A 19,413-nucleotide genomic window follows, 5' to 3' on the forward strand; every position below is an offset into this window, starting at 1 on the left:
AGCTCAGAAAAAAAGCAGAAATCAGCTTTAAGTTAACCAAAATTCAGCTAAAAGACTCAGAAAAGTACAAAACAATTTTTGGAAGCGAATGTGCAGCACTGGGACAGGCAGTTCTACAAAATGTAATCTAGAAGACAGGCACAAAGCCCATGTATCTAGAGAGACCTTCCTTGATGCTCTGGGGTCTTTGGATGGAAGTATTAGCTATTTAAGGAAATTCATCCATTAATTCAGCTCAGGAGTAGATATACTGAAAAAAGGCATTTATTTCTGTTCTCCAAAGATGCAATCAAGTGTCAGTATACCTATTACTAGGTTTTTAATGTAGTAATTACCTGACAAAATTCTGTAATCTGTGTTATTTAGGACTTCTGACAAGATGATAAAAGTGCTTTCTTCCTGCATTAAGATCTACGATTTTAATTTTTTTTCCAATTAATGTGAGCTTTCAGGTTCTTGAATTTATTATCTGCTACTTCGGTTTTATTTTCTTAAGTTGGCACAGCTATAATGAAAAGTAGAACATTGCATGTATTGGGAGTAATCCAAGTGGAAAAGACACAGCAAACTCCAGGATACTTTTGCAAGTCACATGTATCTATAGGGCTGTTTTGGTACAAAGGTGGATAAACTTGGCAGTTTAATCCCGTTAGGAGTTAAGCTTTTTCCATATGTCCTGATTTTCCTGAAAAGAAGAAAGAAAGAAAAATGTTCATCTGTTTTTCACATGTTTTCCCCCCACTTTTTTGGCAGGACTTTGTAATGTGAGGAGACACAATGACCCAAACGCATCCCTAGAACTGCAGAGGTCACACAAGGCCTTACATTGGCTCATTAAATTCGTATAGATCCACCTATCCTTTCATTATTTTATTTTCTCCTTGCAATCACATACCATCTCCTTTTCTACGATGTGTGGTGTTATATATATATATATATATATATATATTTAATTATTTTTGCTTATCCTTGAAATGAACACTTCAGTCTAGGCAAAGTGCAGTGTTGGTAGGCTGCTCCTCTCCCATGACATTGATGAGATGGTGCCTGTTAACAGCTTAGGGTACTTGATCTGACTCTGCAAATCTGCTGGTATCAATAAGAAAAGAATGTAGACGTGTAGAAACAACCACATTTAGTATTTCCAATACTTCTTGCAAAAATCGATTTTAAAATTCATTTATTGAAAATAAACACAGAGCAGGGCCACAAGATCATGCAGGCAGTGGTGTTTTATATATAAATCATATCCTCTTCTCCAAGGACGTGGTTGTTATGAAATCCTATCTCGACTCAAATGCTTGTCACGAAATCATATCTCGACTCAAATCGGTAGGAGATTTATCACCAACTCTCTGAGTCTGGGTTTCACCTATGCTGTTCATTCCAATCAACATGTCAATGACCTCTTCTTACCAAAGTCAAATGACAGTGGATAGGCGTTTTGTTTTATTTTCCTGGTGATAGGCCTATCCTTGCCCATGGCATACTGAACAGGGTCTTGAAGGCTAGGAACTTAGAACCATGATCCCATAACTAAAATGGATCCTTTCACTGATTACTAGAATGAGCAGTTATGCTCATAAAAGTTCATAGTTAAAGGATTAATGGTATTGTTTTCTCACAAATCTGTTGCAAATCGCCAGTATCTGCTAAGACTAACATGAGTTTGAGTACGCTATTTCTTCTGCATTTCTCAGGCAATCACTGTAGCTGCAACAAAATGAGCAGATCTGTCTGTTTCATCCCCTGAAAAGCCTGGGTTGCAATGCACTAGCTGAACTGAACGGTTTGTGCAGGCGTTGAAGAAGGAAGGAGTTGCCCAGTAGACCATTTATGATTAATGATGCTGCTGTTCCCAATGTGGTAGAGCTGGGAACCTAAGCCTCTGAAGTTATCTGGTTAGGTTTTTGCTAAGCCTAGCTTAATGAGCTCAGTAGCCTGGCTTCATATCACACTGGGTAATGGGAGTTTTGTCCAACATCTCTAGTCAAAGCTGGAGAAGACTGAAATTCATTTGGGGGTCAGGGTTTTTCAGACTGGGGGTTGACAAATATGGCTGCTAGGTGTCCTGTCCCAACAGATGGGATGAGGGATGAGTTAACTTTGAACACGACACATGCCCTGACTCAACAGATGAGAGCAGGTGTGAGTTAACTCTGGGTTAACTCTGCACGGTTATGTGAAGTGAATGACAATCACTCCAGGGGTCCAATTCAATTATGAGTTTGCTAAAAGTACGTGGTGGAAATACTAATTACAGTGATTAGTGACTTGGCAAAAGTATAACAGCAAAAGTCCTTCTACAAATGGTGGAACTGTAATACAAAACTTAACAAGACTTTAAGAGCAGAACTTAAAATGATGTTACTTCTATATGTTCGAGAGAAAAATAAAAAAGAGTAAGAGAGAGGGAAGGAAAACTAAGATAGGAGATAGAGAAAGAGAATAAGATATAAACTAAGATATGAGAGAAAGAGAGTAAGATATCACCACTCCACGGGTTATCAATCCAGCTATGTCCAGTAAAGGGAGGTTGGACGCGTTGAAGACTTCGGTCACACTGCGCAGCATATACGTGGCACAACCTGATGCCACACGCAGGGTCATTTTTTAACCCAGTTCATTTACATGTGGGCAACTCATCTCCCTCTGCTCATTCTTCATGCTAATTAGGATGATTCTTCTGGAAATGGGTCTGGGGTCTACAAACTAGGGGAAAGTTCACGGTGCTGACCAGAAGTGAATTGTCTTACCCATCAGGGGTAGCTGTTGGTTCGTGGTTTCTTCAGGTAGTTGGCTGTCGGACAGATGAGATCATCCCATTCCAATTAGGCGATTCACAGCGATTAACGAGGTGCTTGACACCATAACAAACACAACACCTCGGGAGAGATAAGGGAGATGGCTGCCGTTCACAAAAAAAAAAACCCAAAACACCACACCAGAATGCTGAAACAGTATGCCTTGTGGAAAAGAGGATACTTGTGTCAGAAAATGGGCAATAGGCTGAGTATATAAAATTGCATAAAAAGGAATATGAAGAAAATTGGCTACAATTGTTTGTATGAATGAAGATAGAATAAATTCGGGGGTGAAAATATCAATTAAATTCCTCCTATATACTATTTAAGATGTAGTGTCAGGTTCTTCAGTAGGTTTAAATTTCCATTTGTGTGCTTCTCTAATTATTAGTAAAAACCATTAAAGCACAAAAATAAGTGGAAATGTATGGCCACACATGAGTTTCTTGTTCTAAAACATATATATATGAAAAGTATTCTGTTAATAGTTATCTGTGCTCTATGAGGACTGAAAAACCCATCAGTATTAATCAATATGTCTAAAAAGGCTGATACATAAATATCTCTTTGGAATGTTCACTAATGACAAATCAATTCTTCTACAACTTGCTTTATCCTGAGCAGCTTACTGGTAAATCTGGCTGAACTCTAGCTAGAGTTATATTTATCTTGTTATTTTGAAATTTAAATGGTTGGCTAACAGTGGGAAGTTTGGTATTTTGGTATGGTATAGGATGTCATTTGAATTTTGAATTAATTTACATTGGCTTCTATCTGTCTGTGGAGTTTTAAAAAATAACCAAAAACTACACTAGGCCAACTAAAAATAGAAGCTGTGACTCAAAAGCTTTGAGTTTGTTTGAAATTGTTACACTGGGAGAGTAAGGACTATTCTCAAATTAAAGAAGAAAAACAAGAGAAGTGTTAGGCCATAGTCAGTCATTAATCATCAAAATGAGTTTCCAGTATGAAATGATTAGCCAAAACTAGAACAAGGACAAAGTTCAAAATGAGATATATGTCCTAACTGGCAGTGGATCACAGTTTGAGGTCTCTGCAGCCCCAGCTCTAAGTTGTGCGGTCAGTTATAATGTAGAATAGCGTGGTGGTTGGCCAGATCATATTCTTCTGTTCTGACTGCCATGATTATGAGTAGCCATTAATGACAATTCTATTTCGCAAAAAAAAAAAAAGAGGATTTATTTTTCATTTTTTTATTGTTATTATTATTTTATTGTTCCAAAATCTTGTGATTAAGACATTCACTTCAACTGTTGGAAATCTGGATTTACATCTATGCTCTGTTTGATTTGGACCAAGAATTTTAACCAAATCAACTGTAATCTGGGTATTTTTGTTCTAAATTCTGACCTTCTCATATTTTACTCTTCCCTGTTGAAGCTGTTCTTTGTTTGCAATAGTAGCCACAGTTCTAGAGAGAGAGCAGTGGAGTATCTGATGGCTAAGAAATCCCTTTCTCTCTTCCTTACTTGGAAACATTTAAATGGAAACTCAATCTCAGGCTTAAGGAATTTTTTTCTCAGAACCAATACCTTCTCAATCAAATGGGTTGGCACTGTGTAATGAAAATTCCCAGCAAGTGATATTTCAGAGTCTGCTGTTAAATCATTGGCTGTGAATGTCATGAAGTTTCTGATTTTACTCCCTGTTTTTCTGTAAACTGGGTGACTGAACTCCAGTAGTGCCTCCTCCTAAAGTGAAGTAATAATTCTCCAAAGTGAGCTCACTTTAATGTGAACAAAATGGTAGGGTCTGGCTCCCAGCTTCCCTTTAGCTCCTTTTAGCATACTGTCACATAAGAAGGGCTGTGAATCTGTTTCTAAAAATGTTGACATCTGAAAAAGAAAAGGTATACACAGAAAGTCTGAAACAATACTTTGGCATGAAGTATAAGTCCTGTGAAGTCACCAAAGCCAAGATTTTATCCTTACATGTAACTAAATTCATCACTGTTATTAAAGTAACAGATCTGTTCCTCAAAAAGGGACCTCTATAGGGGAAGTTAGTTGCTATGAGTTTGTCTTCCTCAAAAACACTTTAAAAATCCCTTTTGCCATTGTCTCTGTGGTCCTCCCTTTTATCAAACTGTCCTCGGAATTCCACCAGTCGCTGGGCTCTGTGTTTCCCGATTTAGAGTTGATGCTGTTGTGCCACCCACAAGGCACACTGGGGTTTGGGGAGTGCAGTCTGGAGCAGCTCAGGAAATAAAAACCTCTCTGCAGAGCCAGCAATGCACAACAGCAAAGCCACACATGCTTGTCTATTACTCCTCTCTTTTTCTCACTCCACTTCCAGTGAAAACAGTTTCACTAGCTGGTGCAACCTTGGGTATGCTCAGAGCTCCTACAAGACTCCAAAAGCATCCTTTGGGTACTTCTGGCCATTTTGCACTCCCCTCTGGCAGTAATGGGTGATGATCGGAGTTAGAGGGAGGAGACAGAAATGTTCCCCTGATATTTTCCCTCTAGCTATCATCTAGATGTTTCACAGTTGTCTTTACTGTTGCTCTGTGCATGTATGTATGTGCCTCTTTCCCCTCTTAACCTTATGTTTTCTTTCTTGTCTTTACTGTTGATACTCACTGGCCAGGGCATGGTACCATCAACCAGAAATATTGAAAGCAGCCCATGAAATCGTAGAGTTTTGTACCACTTTATGTCTCTGTATCAAACCCATTACGGTTGTACAGATAAAATCAATCCTAATAAGTTCTCTACTTAAGAATTTTCTGAATTTTAGTCTGGGCTGTGACCTCAACAGTTTTTACCTCTAGAAACATGAGGGCTGAGAACACAGTCTCATTTGGAGGGAAACCCTCGGACCCAGCTCACTCATTTTGAATTTAGAGCTAAGTTCACCTCTGCTATGCCTTCCCTATATGGGTACATTTGTGCCTTCATTGCATCTCAACTAATTTCACGTCCTCTATTCTATTCAAAAGTGACTCTTCACTGAAAACAAAATAGCTCCTTTAAGTTTATAGTACCTTTGCTGCAATACTGACACTAAACATCGCTGCAATATACTGGGCCAAGCAAATTATTTTTAAAGCAGAATTATTAAACTATGATCTTGCTTAATCCTTCTATAAACATTTGGGGAGGAAAAATATGCTTTAATCTTGTTTCAGTTCTACTTTTTTTTTGGTGAATAATCTGTGAATAATTCACTTTCCAGATGCGAAGTATTACTGAGGTATTATGATAAGACTAAGGAAAATACAACCAAAGATGTATTTCATTTAGAGGGTTGTGTGTTTGTTTTTCAAAACAGAGGCTTTGGTGCCACCACTCATAAAATGTGAAGGAGTTGTCTTGCTTTCAGTCCACCTGCCCGTAATGGTTTAAAGTACAAGCCCTGTTCCATCAGAGGCAGTGTCAGTGTCTTACCGATGCTGCTGCATTTTTTTGTCCAAACGTAAAATAGTTTCAGTTGTGTCACCTTTGGACAACAACCTCTGCAGCCTCTGCAGATGAAATTTTGCTGAGTGGACCTGGGCTTTGTTTATTCCTGCCTCACAGGCATCTATTCCTTCTCCCAGGTCTCCTGATGCTGTCTGCCTTCATGCAGCATTTAGCCAAGTCAATAAGACTTTTGTGTAAATGTGGGATACGGAAAAATGCAATCGGACTATACCAGAAATGTCTCCTTCTGAGCTGTGGTTCAAAGTTATGTGTTGAGCACAGTTCAGTTATAATTTTATTAGTAGAAGTTGGCCTTCAGCAGGACTTGAAGATACTGAGTTGTGTAACCTTTGTTACTAGATCCTACAGGTGCTGTTTTCTTGACCAGCCAGTTTTGTCTCTGAATTGTTGAAATATTCCTTATTATCGTATGTTAATTATTACATGGAACTAAACAACAATTATTCTGTCTTAAATCCAGTCTAGGTGATTAGCTCAAGTTGTTTTGAATTGGCTGCCACATCAAACTTGGGGAGAACTGAGTGTATGAAGCAAAACCACCCAGCCAGCAGAGAAATTAGATTAAAATTATGTCTAAGAGGAATCTTCATAAGCATCTTCTATTACATCTTTCCTTATCCAAAGATTTGGGGCAGAATCCTGGCCCCAGTGAAGTCAATGGAAAAGCTCCAATTGCTGTTAAGAAGGGCCAGGATTTTATTCCAAGTCTGTAAAATAAACCATAATTAACCTTCCACCAAGGCTGCCAGATTCCATGTCACCACTTGCTTCCACTTTCTGAATTTAATTTTAGTGAAAATCTGTACGAAACTAAAGAAGCAGTTCAGGAATAGCCAAGTGGCTTTTTCCCTCTATCACTTTCTCTTATATGTCCAGTTAATTTAGAAAATGTGCCCTGCTCTCTTCCACAATTCCCTCTTGTAGCAAATGTTAAAGACCCTACATTAACTTAATTGCAAATTCTCTTTGTTATTGATTGCTCTTCTTTTATGTTATGATTTGAAGAAGCCCTGCACCTCACCACACTCTAATTAATGGTCATTAATTATTTAAAAGTTTGCCTTATTCTCTAAATTAAATTAGATCCTTTTCTCCTCCAAATAAATAAATGATGGGTTTAATTATCTTTATACGAATATTTTTTTAGTTCAGGTCAGGAGCTCTTGCTGGATATTCAGTATGCATTTGGACTGCCATTCTATCTGAAGTATGAAGAACAATTTACTCTGGAGGAAAAGAGCCTTTCCTTGAAAATTATGCAGTATATGTCCAATTTTGTAAACTCTGGGTACGTATGTGACATTTAAGAATTGATTGAGGAGAGGAAGGGGAGTAGAGGGAGTGTAGTTTAGATCCTGCCCTCACTCAAGTAGCCTCCAGTTCCTCTAGCCATCTGTAATTCTACAGTGGGGGCTTTGGTCAACACTTTCGGAAAGTCTTGGCCAAACTGTCAAGCAGAACAGAATCATAGCATCATTTTCATTGGAAAAGAGCCTCAAGACCATTGAGTCTAACCATGAGGAGTATCTCTGGAAAGCTACTGTGGGAACTGAGACTGTACAAGCTTTTAGAGTACGTTGGGTTGCTTTGGAGCTGAGGGCTTTTGAGGGTGTTCATCATCCTGTGTTTGTAGAGGTTCTGTGTACCTGTTCCCTAGGAAGTGAACCAGACTAACAAGTTACTGTCAGGTGAGACACGGTAAATGATTCACCAGTCTGGACTGAATTTGAACCCTCCTGGTCAGAGGGGCCAGATACACATTTCTTTGACCTAGCTGATCTCCTTCTGCATTTTACTGTTCACGTCATTGTTTTCTAATGATCATTTCTCCCATTCCCTTAGAAATCCAAACTATCCTCACAGTTTCTCAAGAAGAATGTCAGGGGTGATGCCCCCCTGGCCTATGTATCTGCCAAATGATGATGGTGATAACTACAAGGAGTTCACTGTTTCCTTGCCGACTCTTAAAGGACTGAAAAAAGCAGACTGTTCCTTTTGGTCTGATTACATCAGAAGGCTGAAAGCATCTACAGGTGAGCAGAGTGTTTCCTGTCATTAAATACAACCTAAATTATCCGTGTAATGTTTTCCTCTGACTGTAGTCCTGTTATGTCAGTGTGGAAAAATACTTTTCATAGATTAAATATCTTGCATTGTCCAGGGTATATTGTTAGGACTCTCCTGAGACTCAGAGGGTGCAACATGACACAAATTTGTTTAATAGCAGATAGTGTGTAATAAAGTTTCATTGTCCTGGAGTCAGAGCTAGAAAAATCTTCCTGCGGCGATTATAGAAGATATGATGAAGCTAAATCCTCTAATAGTTTGCTCTGTGTTTGCAGTCATAATGTAGACTTTGACTAAAGTGGAAGAACAGCTATATGGTCCTTTTTTGTCTACTGGAAGCACCTAACATGAGAATGTTGAGATTCATATGACTTAGGAACAGCACAATAACTTCTATCTACTATAAAGTTGTAACTGAGGCTTTAGATTTATCTAAGTATGGATCCTGCATGCTTTGAGTTCTCTCTAGATAAGTGTTTTATTCTTAATGGCTGTGCCGGATATGCCCCTTGTATTTCTCCTTTGTCTCCATAAATATCCATACGGCTGTGAGATTGCTTCCATTTTTTCTTTACTGCTTAGGACAGTAAGACAAACTCTGTTGAGATTTCGATCTGCTGTTCTGTCCTGAACACTCAATTTATTCTGTTAAATAAGCTTCTCTTCATGTGTGTGTATCTTGTAAATAAATTTGGATAGCCTCAAGAAAAGAAAACAAAACCATCCCTTTTTGGCAGGCAGAGATGTTTCCAATTATTCTTGGAGGCCTGCAAGCTTACAAGTGTTTTTTATCTCCTAAGGACCCATCCTCACAGTGAACACAGTCAAGGCCCTTTCTGCTCTGGGGGAAGTTGCACGTCTGGGAACAAAATGTACTGTCCAAGACACCAAGCTATCCAGGCTATCTGTGCCTGACAGACCACCTCAAATGGACTGAGGATGATGTTTGAGTGACACAAAATTATAATGTCTCAGAATCATCAACTTGGTGTTTCTGATACAAACATAAAGCTCATGTTCAATAGGCAGCCTGAATCATTACTCATGCTCTTTCTTCAAAAGTGGGCTCAAGATTTTGCTGTAGGCTTTTTCATCAGTTTCCTGGTATCCCCCAGTATCTTTCAGGTTCACAGGGGATATTTTGATCTCTCTGATGGCTTTCTGCTAGTTCAGATTGTCCTAATTTTCAAAGCTTGATTCTGATGTTTAAACAGTCCTGGGTGTAGCGTCTAGGTCTTTTGGGACTTCATCTTGCAGCATTATGTCTGTATTAATATAATGCTAGACTAAGTTGAAGTCACAACTCTGGCAAAACAACAGTTGACTGAGCACCACGGACAGAGGCTAATCCCAGCATTTACAGAAAATCCCCCAAAAAGCAGGAAAACGTCTGCAAGGGCAGATTGTTTTTTGAGATGAAGGTTTAAAACCATTGAAACTGGCATAAGAACACAAAACCACTAATATATGGGTCAGTCCAATGGTCTGTTTAGCTCAATATCCTGCCTGCATCAGTGGCCAAAACCAAATACTTGAATGTTAAACATCAAAATTGAGAGAGGGAGAGAAAAACACACTGAGAGAATTAAAAAAGATGAGTCAATTTTTTGAAAACAAAAAGAAGTGTGAGATTTATGGAGTATAGATTGTCAAGGATAAGGTTTAAAAAGTACATGTCAACATGTTATTCTGCAAGCAGAAGCGAGTACACCCTTCCTGCTCTTCAAGCCAGTAACTTGCTTGTCCTCAGCACCATGGTAATGCAGCTACACAGTTCACTTCTACCAAATTCTATCTCATAGCAATGTTGGCTTGTCACCTTGCTTCGATGATCATCTTTAGTCTTGTCCCACCCTGGAATACTGAAACTTCTCATATGACTTCACTTAAATAGGCATTACATCAAACCCAGTTTTGCTCCAGACCTCAGCATGGGATGGTAATTTACAGACACTCCTGCTGTGGATCTCTTGAAAACAATCTGAGCTCACCTCCTTGTGAAAAAAAGATTTGTAATGTTCATCAGTTCAGCTAGAAGGACTCTTTGAATTTCAGATTCTGATGGCTAACCACCCTCAATTTCTTTTAGAGACGAGGTTGTGTCAGTCCATCAGTACAAGTTCATCACTTGCGTTACTCCCAAAAATCACATTCAGTGGGAATAGATGAGTGAGACTGTGTTCGGTCAAGAGAATGGAATTTTTTTTTTTAAGTCATTAAGCATCACGTTGTGCTTGGTTGTTGTGCCTTCTTGCACCAGAGGTAGCTTCTGTACCTCCCTTCAGGCTTGAAGCACTGCACCTCTGTTGTTACCTGACTGCTCCAGTTCCTGGAGTGCTGCCAGGCTGTTGTATGGGATCCTGGCACAATATTGAATGCTAGATTTGAAAGAGCAATGTTGCAAACCATTTTTTGATGGTGTAACCGATGCTTCATCCTGAAGGGGAGCTATTTGTCAGTCAGCTACTGTAAGATCCAATCTAACACATACTTAGTGGAAAAAGAGCAGTTTCCTGCCTTTGAGTAATTATAAATCTTCATGGTAGTGGTTTTGAACTGTATGATACACTGTTCATTCTGACTGCTGAGTCTCACTTGTGGGTTGCAATTTGTGGCCTCATGCCGAGTAAATGGAGTTTACAAGTGTGGCAGCAAGAGGCATTGCTAATGAAACAATGCAGTTTTCACATCCAAGTGCAGAGGTGATGCAGTCTCAACCAACTGTGATAAACACTGTTTTCTCCATCTCGCCTTTTCCTTCAAATCAATATCTTTCCAGCTTCATACATCATCTGTGATCTGTAAGCAAAAAAATTCAATATATTTCAGTTTCATGCAGATGAACTGGACAAACCAGTGATCATAAAATGTAACTGCAACTGGCTTTTCAAAAATTTTTCTTGATCCTTTGTGTATTGCCATGTGAAATGCCTTGACTTAGAAATGTCAAATTAGGGATAATTAAAGGCTCAAAGCTCAGTATCTTACACCCTAGATCTCAATCCAATAGAAAACTGAGTTACTCCCAAACTCATAAATTGCCATTTCTGAATAAAGCCTCATATTTAGAATCTCTTGTACATCTGAATTTACATATATTTTTAAGTTATTCACTGCTGGATCTAGAAGCTGTTGTGGATATATCCAGCTTAACTGTTACTTATAATTTTCTTTCCATTTGGTAAACATATTGTCCAAGGAGAAGTAGATGTTTCATTTTGTGATCGGACTGCAATATTTAATGCTGGAATGTATCATTTGTTCCTGGCATATAATTGGAATGTATGTTGTCATAATTGAAGATAATCTAAGGAAAGTAATTTCATAAATGCAATGATTCTTTGTGGCATTTACCAGCAGTGCCTTTACAAATTATGGAAGAAAGTTTGAATCTGTTTCATTGCAGGTGATCTATAAATGTGTTGAAGTTATGTTTGAAACCAGTTTGTAAAGTTATCATTTTAGGGGAAAGTTTACCTGGGGAATTATGGAAGTGATGGTGTTTGTAAAGGTTTGGATTTAGCAAATGGAGTTCCCATGGCTGCATTTCAAAAACATGTTTTATATTCTGAATCATGATGGTTTCCATGGGAAACATCAAAACGAGAAACAAGAAGAGTGGCCATTGTGGAAAAAACCATGAAGATGGCTTTTTCCAGGGAATGAGTTAACGACTTGAAATTCAGTCAAAAGCAGGAGCTCCAGAATGTTTATGAATATTCAGACAGTATGTCTCAATGCTGAAATTCCCCTCTCATAGTGTGGTGAACTGCACTGCATGACAGTGAGTCCTTTTATAAGGGCCTCTGATGGCATCCCAAACAGGTAGACTTGGATCCAGTCTCCATCTCTTACTCAAAACGTATCTAAACAGAACTAGTCCTCCTAAAACAAGTGTCTCTGTAAGCAGTATTGCAACTGGGGAGATGGAGATACCTTTAGTTTCTCCAAAGTGAAATCTTGTCTGCCTAACTCATGTGCCTAAATTTAGACAGTTAGGCATACGTTTCTTGTCCAAGTTGGCCAGACTGGACCCCACCTGTAGAAAATTCAGTGCTAGCAAAGCTGAAACCTTCTCCATTAGCTCTGAGACACCATGTGTAGCCACACAAGAGCCCAAATAAAGCAACAGTGTTCATAGCTCAGACTTGAATCAAGACTGAATCAGGAATGTTGTGGTTAGCATTCATCTTTTACCCATTCCATTCACACCTTCTTTTTGGAAATCTCTGCTAGAAAACAGATTCCTTTAGCATGAGGGACATCTGTGTGGCAATGAGAGCACTCTGGCTAGGATACATTAAATAAACACCATCAGTACACTTTCTTGGCACAGTTTGGTCTTGTTGAGGCAACTGCACTAATGAAATAAGGTGGAAGACTAAAATCATAGAAGGCAAAGAATAAGGAAGAAGAGATCTATCAGAAGTGAGTACTTAGGGGCTTTATGTATTTCTGGCAAACAAAAAAAAAATGTTCCCTACACTTACTGCCTGGTAGGTAAGTACAGGAGATAATACAAAAAAGTGAATGAGTCTTGCAGAGGTGGTGTGCAAACTGTTATGCATTCCAGTTGCAGTTATTTAAAGCATGCTGGAAGCAAGATAATTAATTACCATTAGGTGATCTGTCATTACCCTAAAGCATTTTCCAAATGGTCTGCAAACTGAGAAAAATAGCTTCCTGAACATTTATGACTGCACAAAAAGGCTCTTATTCAAGTGTCGTTGACAAAGTGTCCACCTAGCTAGTTTGTTGCATCAAAGATATTTTACTCTTATTTATATTGTCTTTTCAGGAAGTGCAAGTAATGGAGAGCCGTCTGCTGAAAACAGCCCTAGTGAAGCTCCCAGTGAAGGACTTACCTCCCAGGAGAGCCAACCACTGGGAGACAAGGTGGCTTACAGCAGATAGAAAGTCACAGTGACATTGGATGGGCTTGTCAAACAACTGTACATCATCCATACAACTGTGTCAGACCAGACAACCAAGTTGCTTCCTTTAGTTAACTTTCTGAATATATAAAGCAGACCTTTCAAAAAAGTAGTTTTTCAAGAAGATTGTTGAATATGGCACAAAATGAACCCTACAGCTAATATTTTAGGTCAAAAAATCTGTAATTTGAAAAAAAAAAAGTATCAATAAAAACTAGAAAAAAACCCAAAGTACTTGAACTTTATTTCTTGTAAGCACCCAAATGCCCACACATTTTAGTACCAGCACCCAGAAAAACATGTACATTGAAACTCAGAGAAGTCCCTCAGCTTATGAGGCTTAAATTTGCCACATGTCATGTCTGACTTGTTCTTTTTTGTTACTCATCCTGTCACAAGCTGCTGATAGGCGTGGGAGCCTGGTTTGGCATTCTGGAGAAAATTACAAAGCTTCAAAATGGAGAAGAGTTGGATCTAGGAAGATGTAAGAAGGGAATCAAGGGTGTGCATCGAGTGTGTTCACATCAGGCACATTGTTATATTGAGCCCATGATCACCTGTGAAAATATGTCAGACCATTTGGGTATAATGCAACAATAATACTAAGCGTATTTTAATTAAAGCTTAGAATATGCTGCCCTTGGAACATTTATCTTTTGTGAAGAGAAGATGAGATACAGAGTAGTTTTGGAAGCATAAAGAAAAGTGCATCAGAGTATCTCTAATGGCTCTGAAGGTAGTTTGGGTTAGGTCTTAATTCATTGCTGGGATCATTTGGCAACAGATAATCCTCAATTGACAGCATGTCACACACATGTTCATGATACTCGAGAACAAAGAGTAAAATCAGTGCTGCCCTGCAACTAACCACAACATTTCCATTGATTTCAGTAGGACCCAAATTTCTTGTTCAGTGTTGAAATGATTTAATAAAACAACTTGTAAGGTTTTGTTTGCTGCTTGGGACCTTAGCCAGTGCATGAGAAGTTACTGCTGTCTGCCATGTATCTAGGTTTCCAAAGATTTATCTAGCTCAAAGAAAAATTGTGTAATACTCGTAGTTCTTATATCTACATCCTGTTCAATAAACAAGAAAAAGAACAGAAGAACCAAGAAGGTTGTTAACTGATTAAATATAAAAAAGTCAAGATTAAGAAATCAAACTGTGTTTTCCATCATTATCTTTACCTCTGCTAGCTAACTTGTCATGAAAAAAATAATAGATTTAAGAACTTTTCTAAAAGCCCCGTTCTTAATCCTATAGCTCGAGGATGCCTTCTTTGCAGCAGTTGTGATTCCTTGGCCAAGACTGGGTTTAATTTTCCTCTTTTGAGACTGCTCTTGGACATCGATTTCTAATAGATTCTATTTAAAACTTAATGCATCCTGCCAAACCCTCTTGTTTTAGTGACACCTATGATTTTACATATGTCCATATGTGCTGACAGCCATGCGTCTATCTTCAGCCCTAGGATGACCCGAAGCTGAGCTACAGTATTTCATACTCATTGAACAGTGAGCTGGGTTAAAGAAAAGTGGATATCTCTGGCTCTGTCACTTAATTTCCACAATGGCAGCAACCTGGTCCTCCTTAGCTTGAACCCAGTAGTCCTGGGAATCTTTACATATATATATATATATATATATAAATTTTCAGCAAATGTGAAAAGTTCCTCTTAATTCATTAAACAAATGCATTATAACTCACTTTGCTGTCTGTACTAGTCCTCCTGTCCTTCATTCCTGACACTGAGGCATCTTCTCACAGTTAATATTATTTCTTTCTGCACTGTACTCTTCCAAAAAATAAAATTCTCCAGAACACCAGCGAAATCCCTGTGAAATACTGATGTTAACTGGGCTATTGTTTGTGGATAGTGGGCTTGATATAGCCATATGCCGGGCTGTATTGTTACACTGAATCAAATAATCGCTTTGGGGAAAAATGGGCCATGGGACTAACAATTTTGATGAATCAACCCAGTGTCTTGTAGCTCCTGTTAAGGAGACATTAAAAGGCAATTGTGCAAACACTGGAATGCTAAATATCATACCTAAATTGATTAAATCCTAGTAAACTATAAACATATTCTTTAAATTATGATTTTAAATAGACCAATATTTACAAATAGAAACAGAAATGAAGATTTTTTTCCCTGCTGTGTATACCAACTTTGGTAGTGTCACTCCAAACAGTCCAACTTCCCAAAAAGTAATTAATCCCAATTGACTTTTTCATATCATAAGAAAAAACAAACACCTCCAATAAATTTGGTAATTCCAACAGGAAATGTTCAGCTACTCAGGGTTCCTTTCATAATACTGTGAATATACTGTCTTCAGCATCACAGTATCATAAAATGTAAGATATAAAATTAAATATCTTTGAGAACTAATTATTGTGCACAGCAACCCCAGTATTAATCCGTTGCCCATGGAGCTGGTAAACAAGGGACAGATTTAAAATATTTCAGTATTGATTCATGTTAGTGAAAGCCAAACATATAATATTTTCCCATTCACTATTCAGCTCCAGCCTGAGCCCAGATATGCCTCTGGAATTTGGGAAAAGGTTTTAATTTTGAGCTAGGAACACAGTAGCTTAGCCTCATAGACTCTTAATTACAGTCTTGGCCATCTGGTAGGCTTGGTAGATAGGCAGGTATGACCAGGCTTTTAGGTCACCCCTCCTGAAGTATTCAGCTTGACTGTCAGTTTGGTAAAAGAGCCTTTTAAAGAATGGAACTTTTGTAAAACATCTTTATTTCATTAGTGGCTGACTGCCCCAAACCCACCCTGTTGCACTGGGTACAGCTCTTCAGACCGTTCTGTCTCTTTCCAGATTTCCTAGAGGCCCTCATACTTGTTTCTATAGCCCACCATTTGTTTCCTCCTTTAAAAAAGCAATACCCTCCCCCAGTTCTCTGCACCCTCTCCTTCCTTTATTCTAGTCCTGTTCATTTTCCATACCTCTTTTAACTCACTTCTGCGAAGGTGCATTTTGATGTAGACAAATGCAGACGCATGATGCCATGCGTTCATCTAATCCCATATTTCACCCGTCTTCCATCCTCGGTCCTTAAGCTCAAACATCCTTGAAATCTGAAGTGACTTTTTTAGCAGTACAAGTGATCCGATCTTGGGTTGTAAATCTGGTCCCCTTCCTGACTTTACTACTTTTCCTCATGAGGAACCACAGGGATAGAAATAGCCCAGTCAAATCCAATAAGGAAATTCAATTAGAAAAGCCTATGTGTGGGCTGATTGAGAGAGAGGTCAGGAGACTTGAGCCTTGGTGATACTGAGAGGCCAAGTCTGCTCCCACAAATAATTCTTAGTAAGAAAAATACATTCTCAGACTATTTAGGTCATCGTACTTTAAGCTGAAATACCAAAGACTTCAGTGATCTGGTGGTAAAACAATGCACAGAAGCATGCTGAGTAGAGCTATGCTTTCCTCCCTCCTGGTGGAAATAGCTATAATTTGTTAAAAGTGAAGCATCCTTTGAAACTTCCTTATGAACACACACCCAGACAAATGAAGTTAATGCCAATTAAGTCATTTAATCTGAACTTTTTGAAAGACAAGCCATCAGAACCTTTCTGTATATGGAGCTGAGGCTTGAATACCTAACCTATAGCATTTTGTGTGATCCTTTTGCATGGGAGATATTAGACAACAGAAGAAAATGTAGAGTATTAGAAAGATTTTTACCATGCAGAGTTGGAAAGAAAACAACTGAATAAATGGCAATGCTGAAACATTACTTGTTTTCATAAGTACTTGACATATACAGCTGGAACATCATGGTTCCTTTCCTGCTATTGCAGGGATCTGCATCATATAATTCTCTGGCTAAATTTGACTCAGTCTTCCACCATAGCAGCATCACAGCCAATGCTCTACATTATATGAAAGGCTCATATTCTCTCTAACTTGCTCCGGCTACAGTGTGTAGCAGTGGCTTATATAGTAGTAATTATAGATTCAGGGACCATTGCTCCTCCCCATATAAAGCTGAAAAAAACAAACATGATCACAAAGCCAAAGATCCTCCACATGGTTCTCATTTGGTCTTTGAAACATAGACACCCGCCTAGCAGGGATTTTATATAAGTTTCAGGTGGTGAGAGAATTTGGTTAATAGGAAGTGTGATAGTCAGTGCTTTCAACTTTTGCTATTTCCATGATGTTGATCTGGCCCAAAGCTGAGAGGTCACCAGTTCCTGCCCCTCCAGATGTGGATCCTCTAGTGTGGCCTTTGGTCACGATGATGTGAGCTCCCTCTCCTAGTTTTCCAGCTGCTCAAGAAAGACCCTTTGATTCCAGCAGTGATCAAAACTCAACAATCTTCAGCTGAGCTGATGTGCCGTCAAGGAGAATTAAGACAGTTTTACATCAGGACTGCTGCCAAATTTACTCATTCTTTAGGAGAGTGGCTTATGACTGGGTGTGGAAAATGCCACATTTCACAGCACAGATTTTGAGTCATTACAAAAGCTGTTATTTTGTTGTTTTAAAGAGACTTTCTTTTCCTTACTGTTGTTATTCCTCAGGTATTCTGCTATCATGGTATGAAAGGCAATGTCACTGTGGTTTATCTTGGCTATTTCCTACACGATCACTCTATAGAGAGGCTAGTGAGCAAAAGCCAATGAAACTGAGAATATATTGTAGGCTACTGTATCAAAGTCAGACAGGATTGGATATTTTTAAACATTACAAATGGTTTTCAAAGCTAAGGAATTCTTTAAGTCAGATTCCACTAACCTGTAGGGAATTCAGACGCTCGGTTCCCATTATGGCTTTGGGAGCCCCACCCGACATCTGTGCAATGGTCAGTGCTCATTTAGGAGCCTTGGCCCTTTCATAATGAGCGGATGTCCATGTTGAAAAGCAGCATTGGAACTGGCAGCAGTTCACTGGCTTGTGAAGAGAGAATTTAGCCTTTTGCTTAGCTTCCCCAGTGAAGAATGAGATTTTTAGTAAGTTAGACCAAAAAAAGTTCACCTATTATTTCTGCGTCATGTTAATAGCTGGACAGCTTCCAGGGGCAGCTAGCACTTTTCATTACAATTATTCATTGTTAACATCATACAAATAACGTGTACTCTCTCACACCATATACCATACTATTTTGCAACAATATAAAAGAAGTCAGTGGAGTCACGACCAGGTTACAGCAGTATTTTATCTGTACCACTGAAGGTGGTGATCTGTTCTGCATATATCAGGCAGTTTAAGTGAAATGAGAGGCCAAGATGAAGGGCAAAGAGCCTTACTGTCTCTTCTCAATTCACAATCCGGAGTCAGATGAACTGATTTTTGTTTTGTTTTGGTTTGGTTTTTTGTTGGGGGGAAAGAGGAAGAGAAGAAAAATAAAACCAATAAACCCCAACATCAGGAAGGGTATGATTTTGGCCTTAAGCCTTTCCTTAAAAAAAAAAAAATACATTATGCAATCGTAATTGCTTGAATACATCAATTTTGAATAATAGAAGCATGAATTTTCAGTATTTCTCTGCAGAGAAATAATTCGTTAAGTGTGGGCATGAAATAAGACTTCCAAGGCTAGCCAGAGTTGTGGCTGCTGACCTGGTTTCTCTGACTCTAATACTCTGTTTTTTCACAGTTTATGTTACAGCCTCCTGGGCTCTCAGGACCTGCACTGTGGGATGAAGGATGTCACGATGCCAGGGGTGCATGCCCACCCATGGGAATCCTTGGGGATGAGAAGGCTCCCGTAGAGCCAGTTAAAGGATCAACCTGACAAATTGTTTCCGATCCAGCCAACACAGTCAAATATACAATCACAAGCCTTACTGATTTCAAAGGCAGTGGAGGTCTGACAGGCAGAGAGAGAAGTCAAACGGCAGTTTGCACTCCTTTCATGCCTGGTAATAAATGCCTGAACAAGGGCTGAAGCTCTTAAATTTGGCAGTGATCTTTCTATGAAAAGCCATGGGCCTGCCTTTCAGCTGAAGTCAAAAATGCCAGCGGAGCCAGAGGCTCCAAACTGCCCTGATTCATACCAGTTGCTCTCAGAACAGTGACTGTTTTTATGAGGGAATGAATTTTCTTTTGCCAAGATGCCACAAATACTCCAAAAGGAGCACTTTGAAAAGACTTTTTTCACAAAAAAAGCCCACAACCCTCCGCCT

The 19,413-nt window shown here is 38.9% G+C and overlaps 1 protein-coding gene across 1 annotated transcript in view; it reads left to right on the forward strand.

Annotated features, from left to right (window-relative positions):
* Positions 1–13,231, forward strand: part of TG (thyroglobulin) — a 159,400-nt gene extending 146,169 nt beyond the window's left edge. Inside the window, exons 46-48 of the mRNA XM_065629003.1 lie at positions 7,398–7,538; positions 8,093–8,283; positions 13,116–13,231. Of these exons, the coding sequence (XP_065485075.1) occupies positions 7,398–7,538; positions 8,093–8,283; positions 13,116–13,231 (448 nt within the window). The remainder of the gene's footprint in view (positions 1–7,397; positions 7,539–8,092; positions 8,284–13,115) is intronic.
* The last annotated feature ends 6,182 nt before the right edge of the window (positions 13,232–19,413 follow it).

The sequence above is a fragment of the Caloenas nicobarica genome, chromosome 2, assembly GCF_036013445.1.
Source record: "Caloenas nicobarica isolate bCalNic1 chromosome 2, bCalNic1.hap1, whole genome shotgun sequence".
In the NCBI taxonomy this organism is placed as follows: domain Eukaryota; kingdom Metazoa; phylum Chordata; class Aves; order Columbiformes; family Columbidae; genus Caloenas; species Caloenas nicobarica.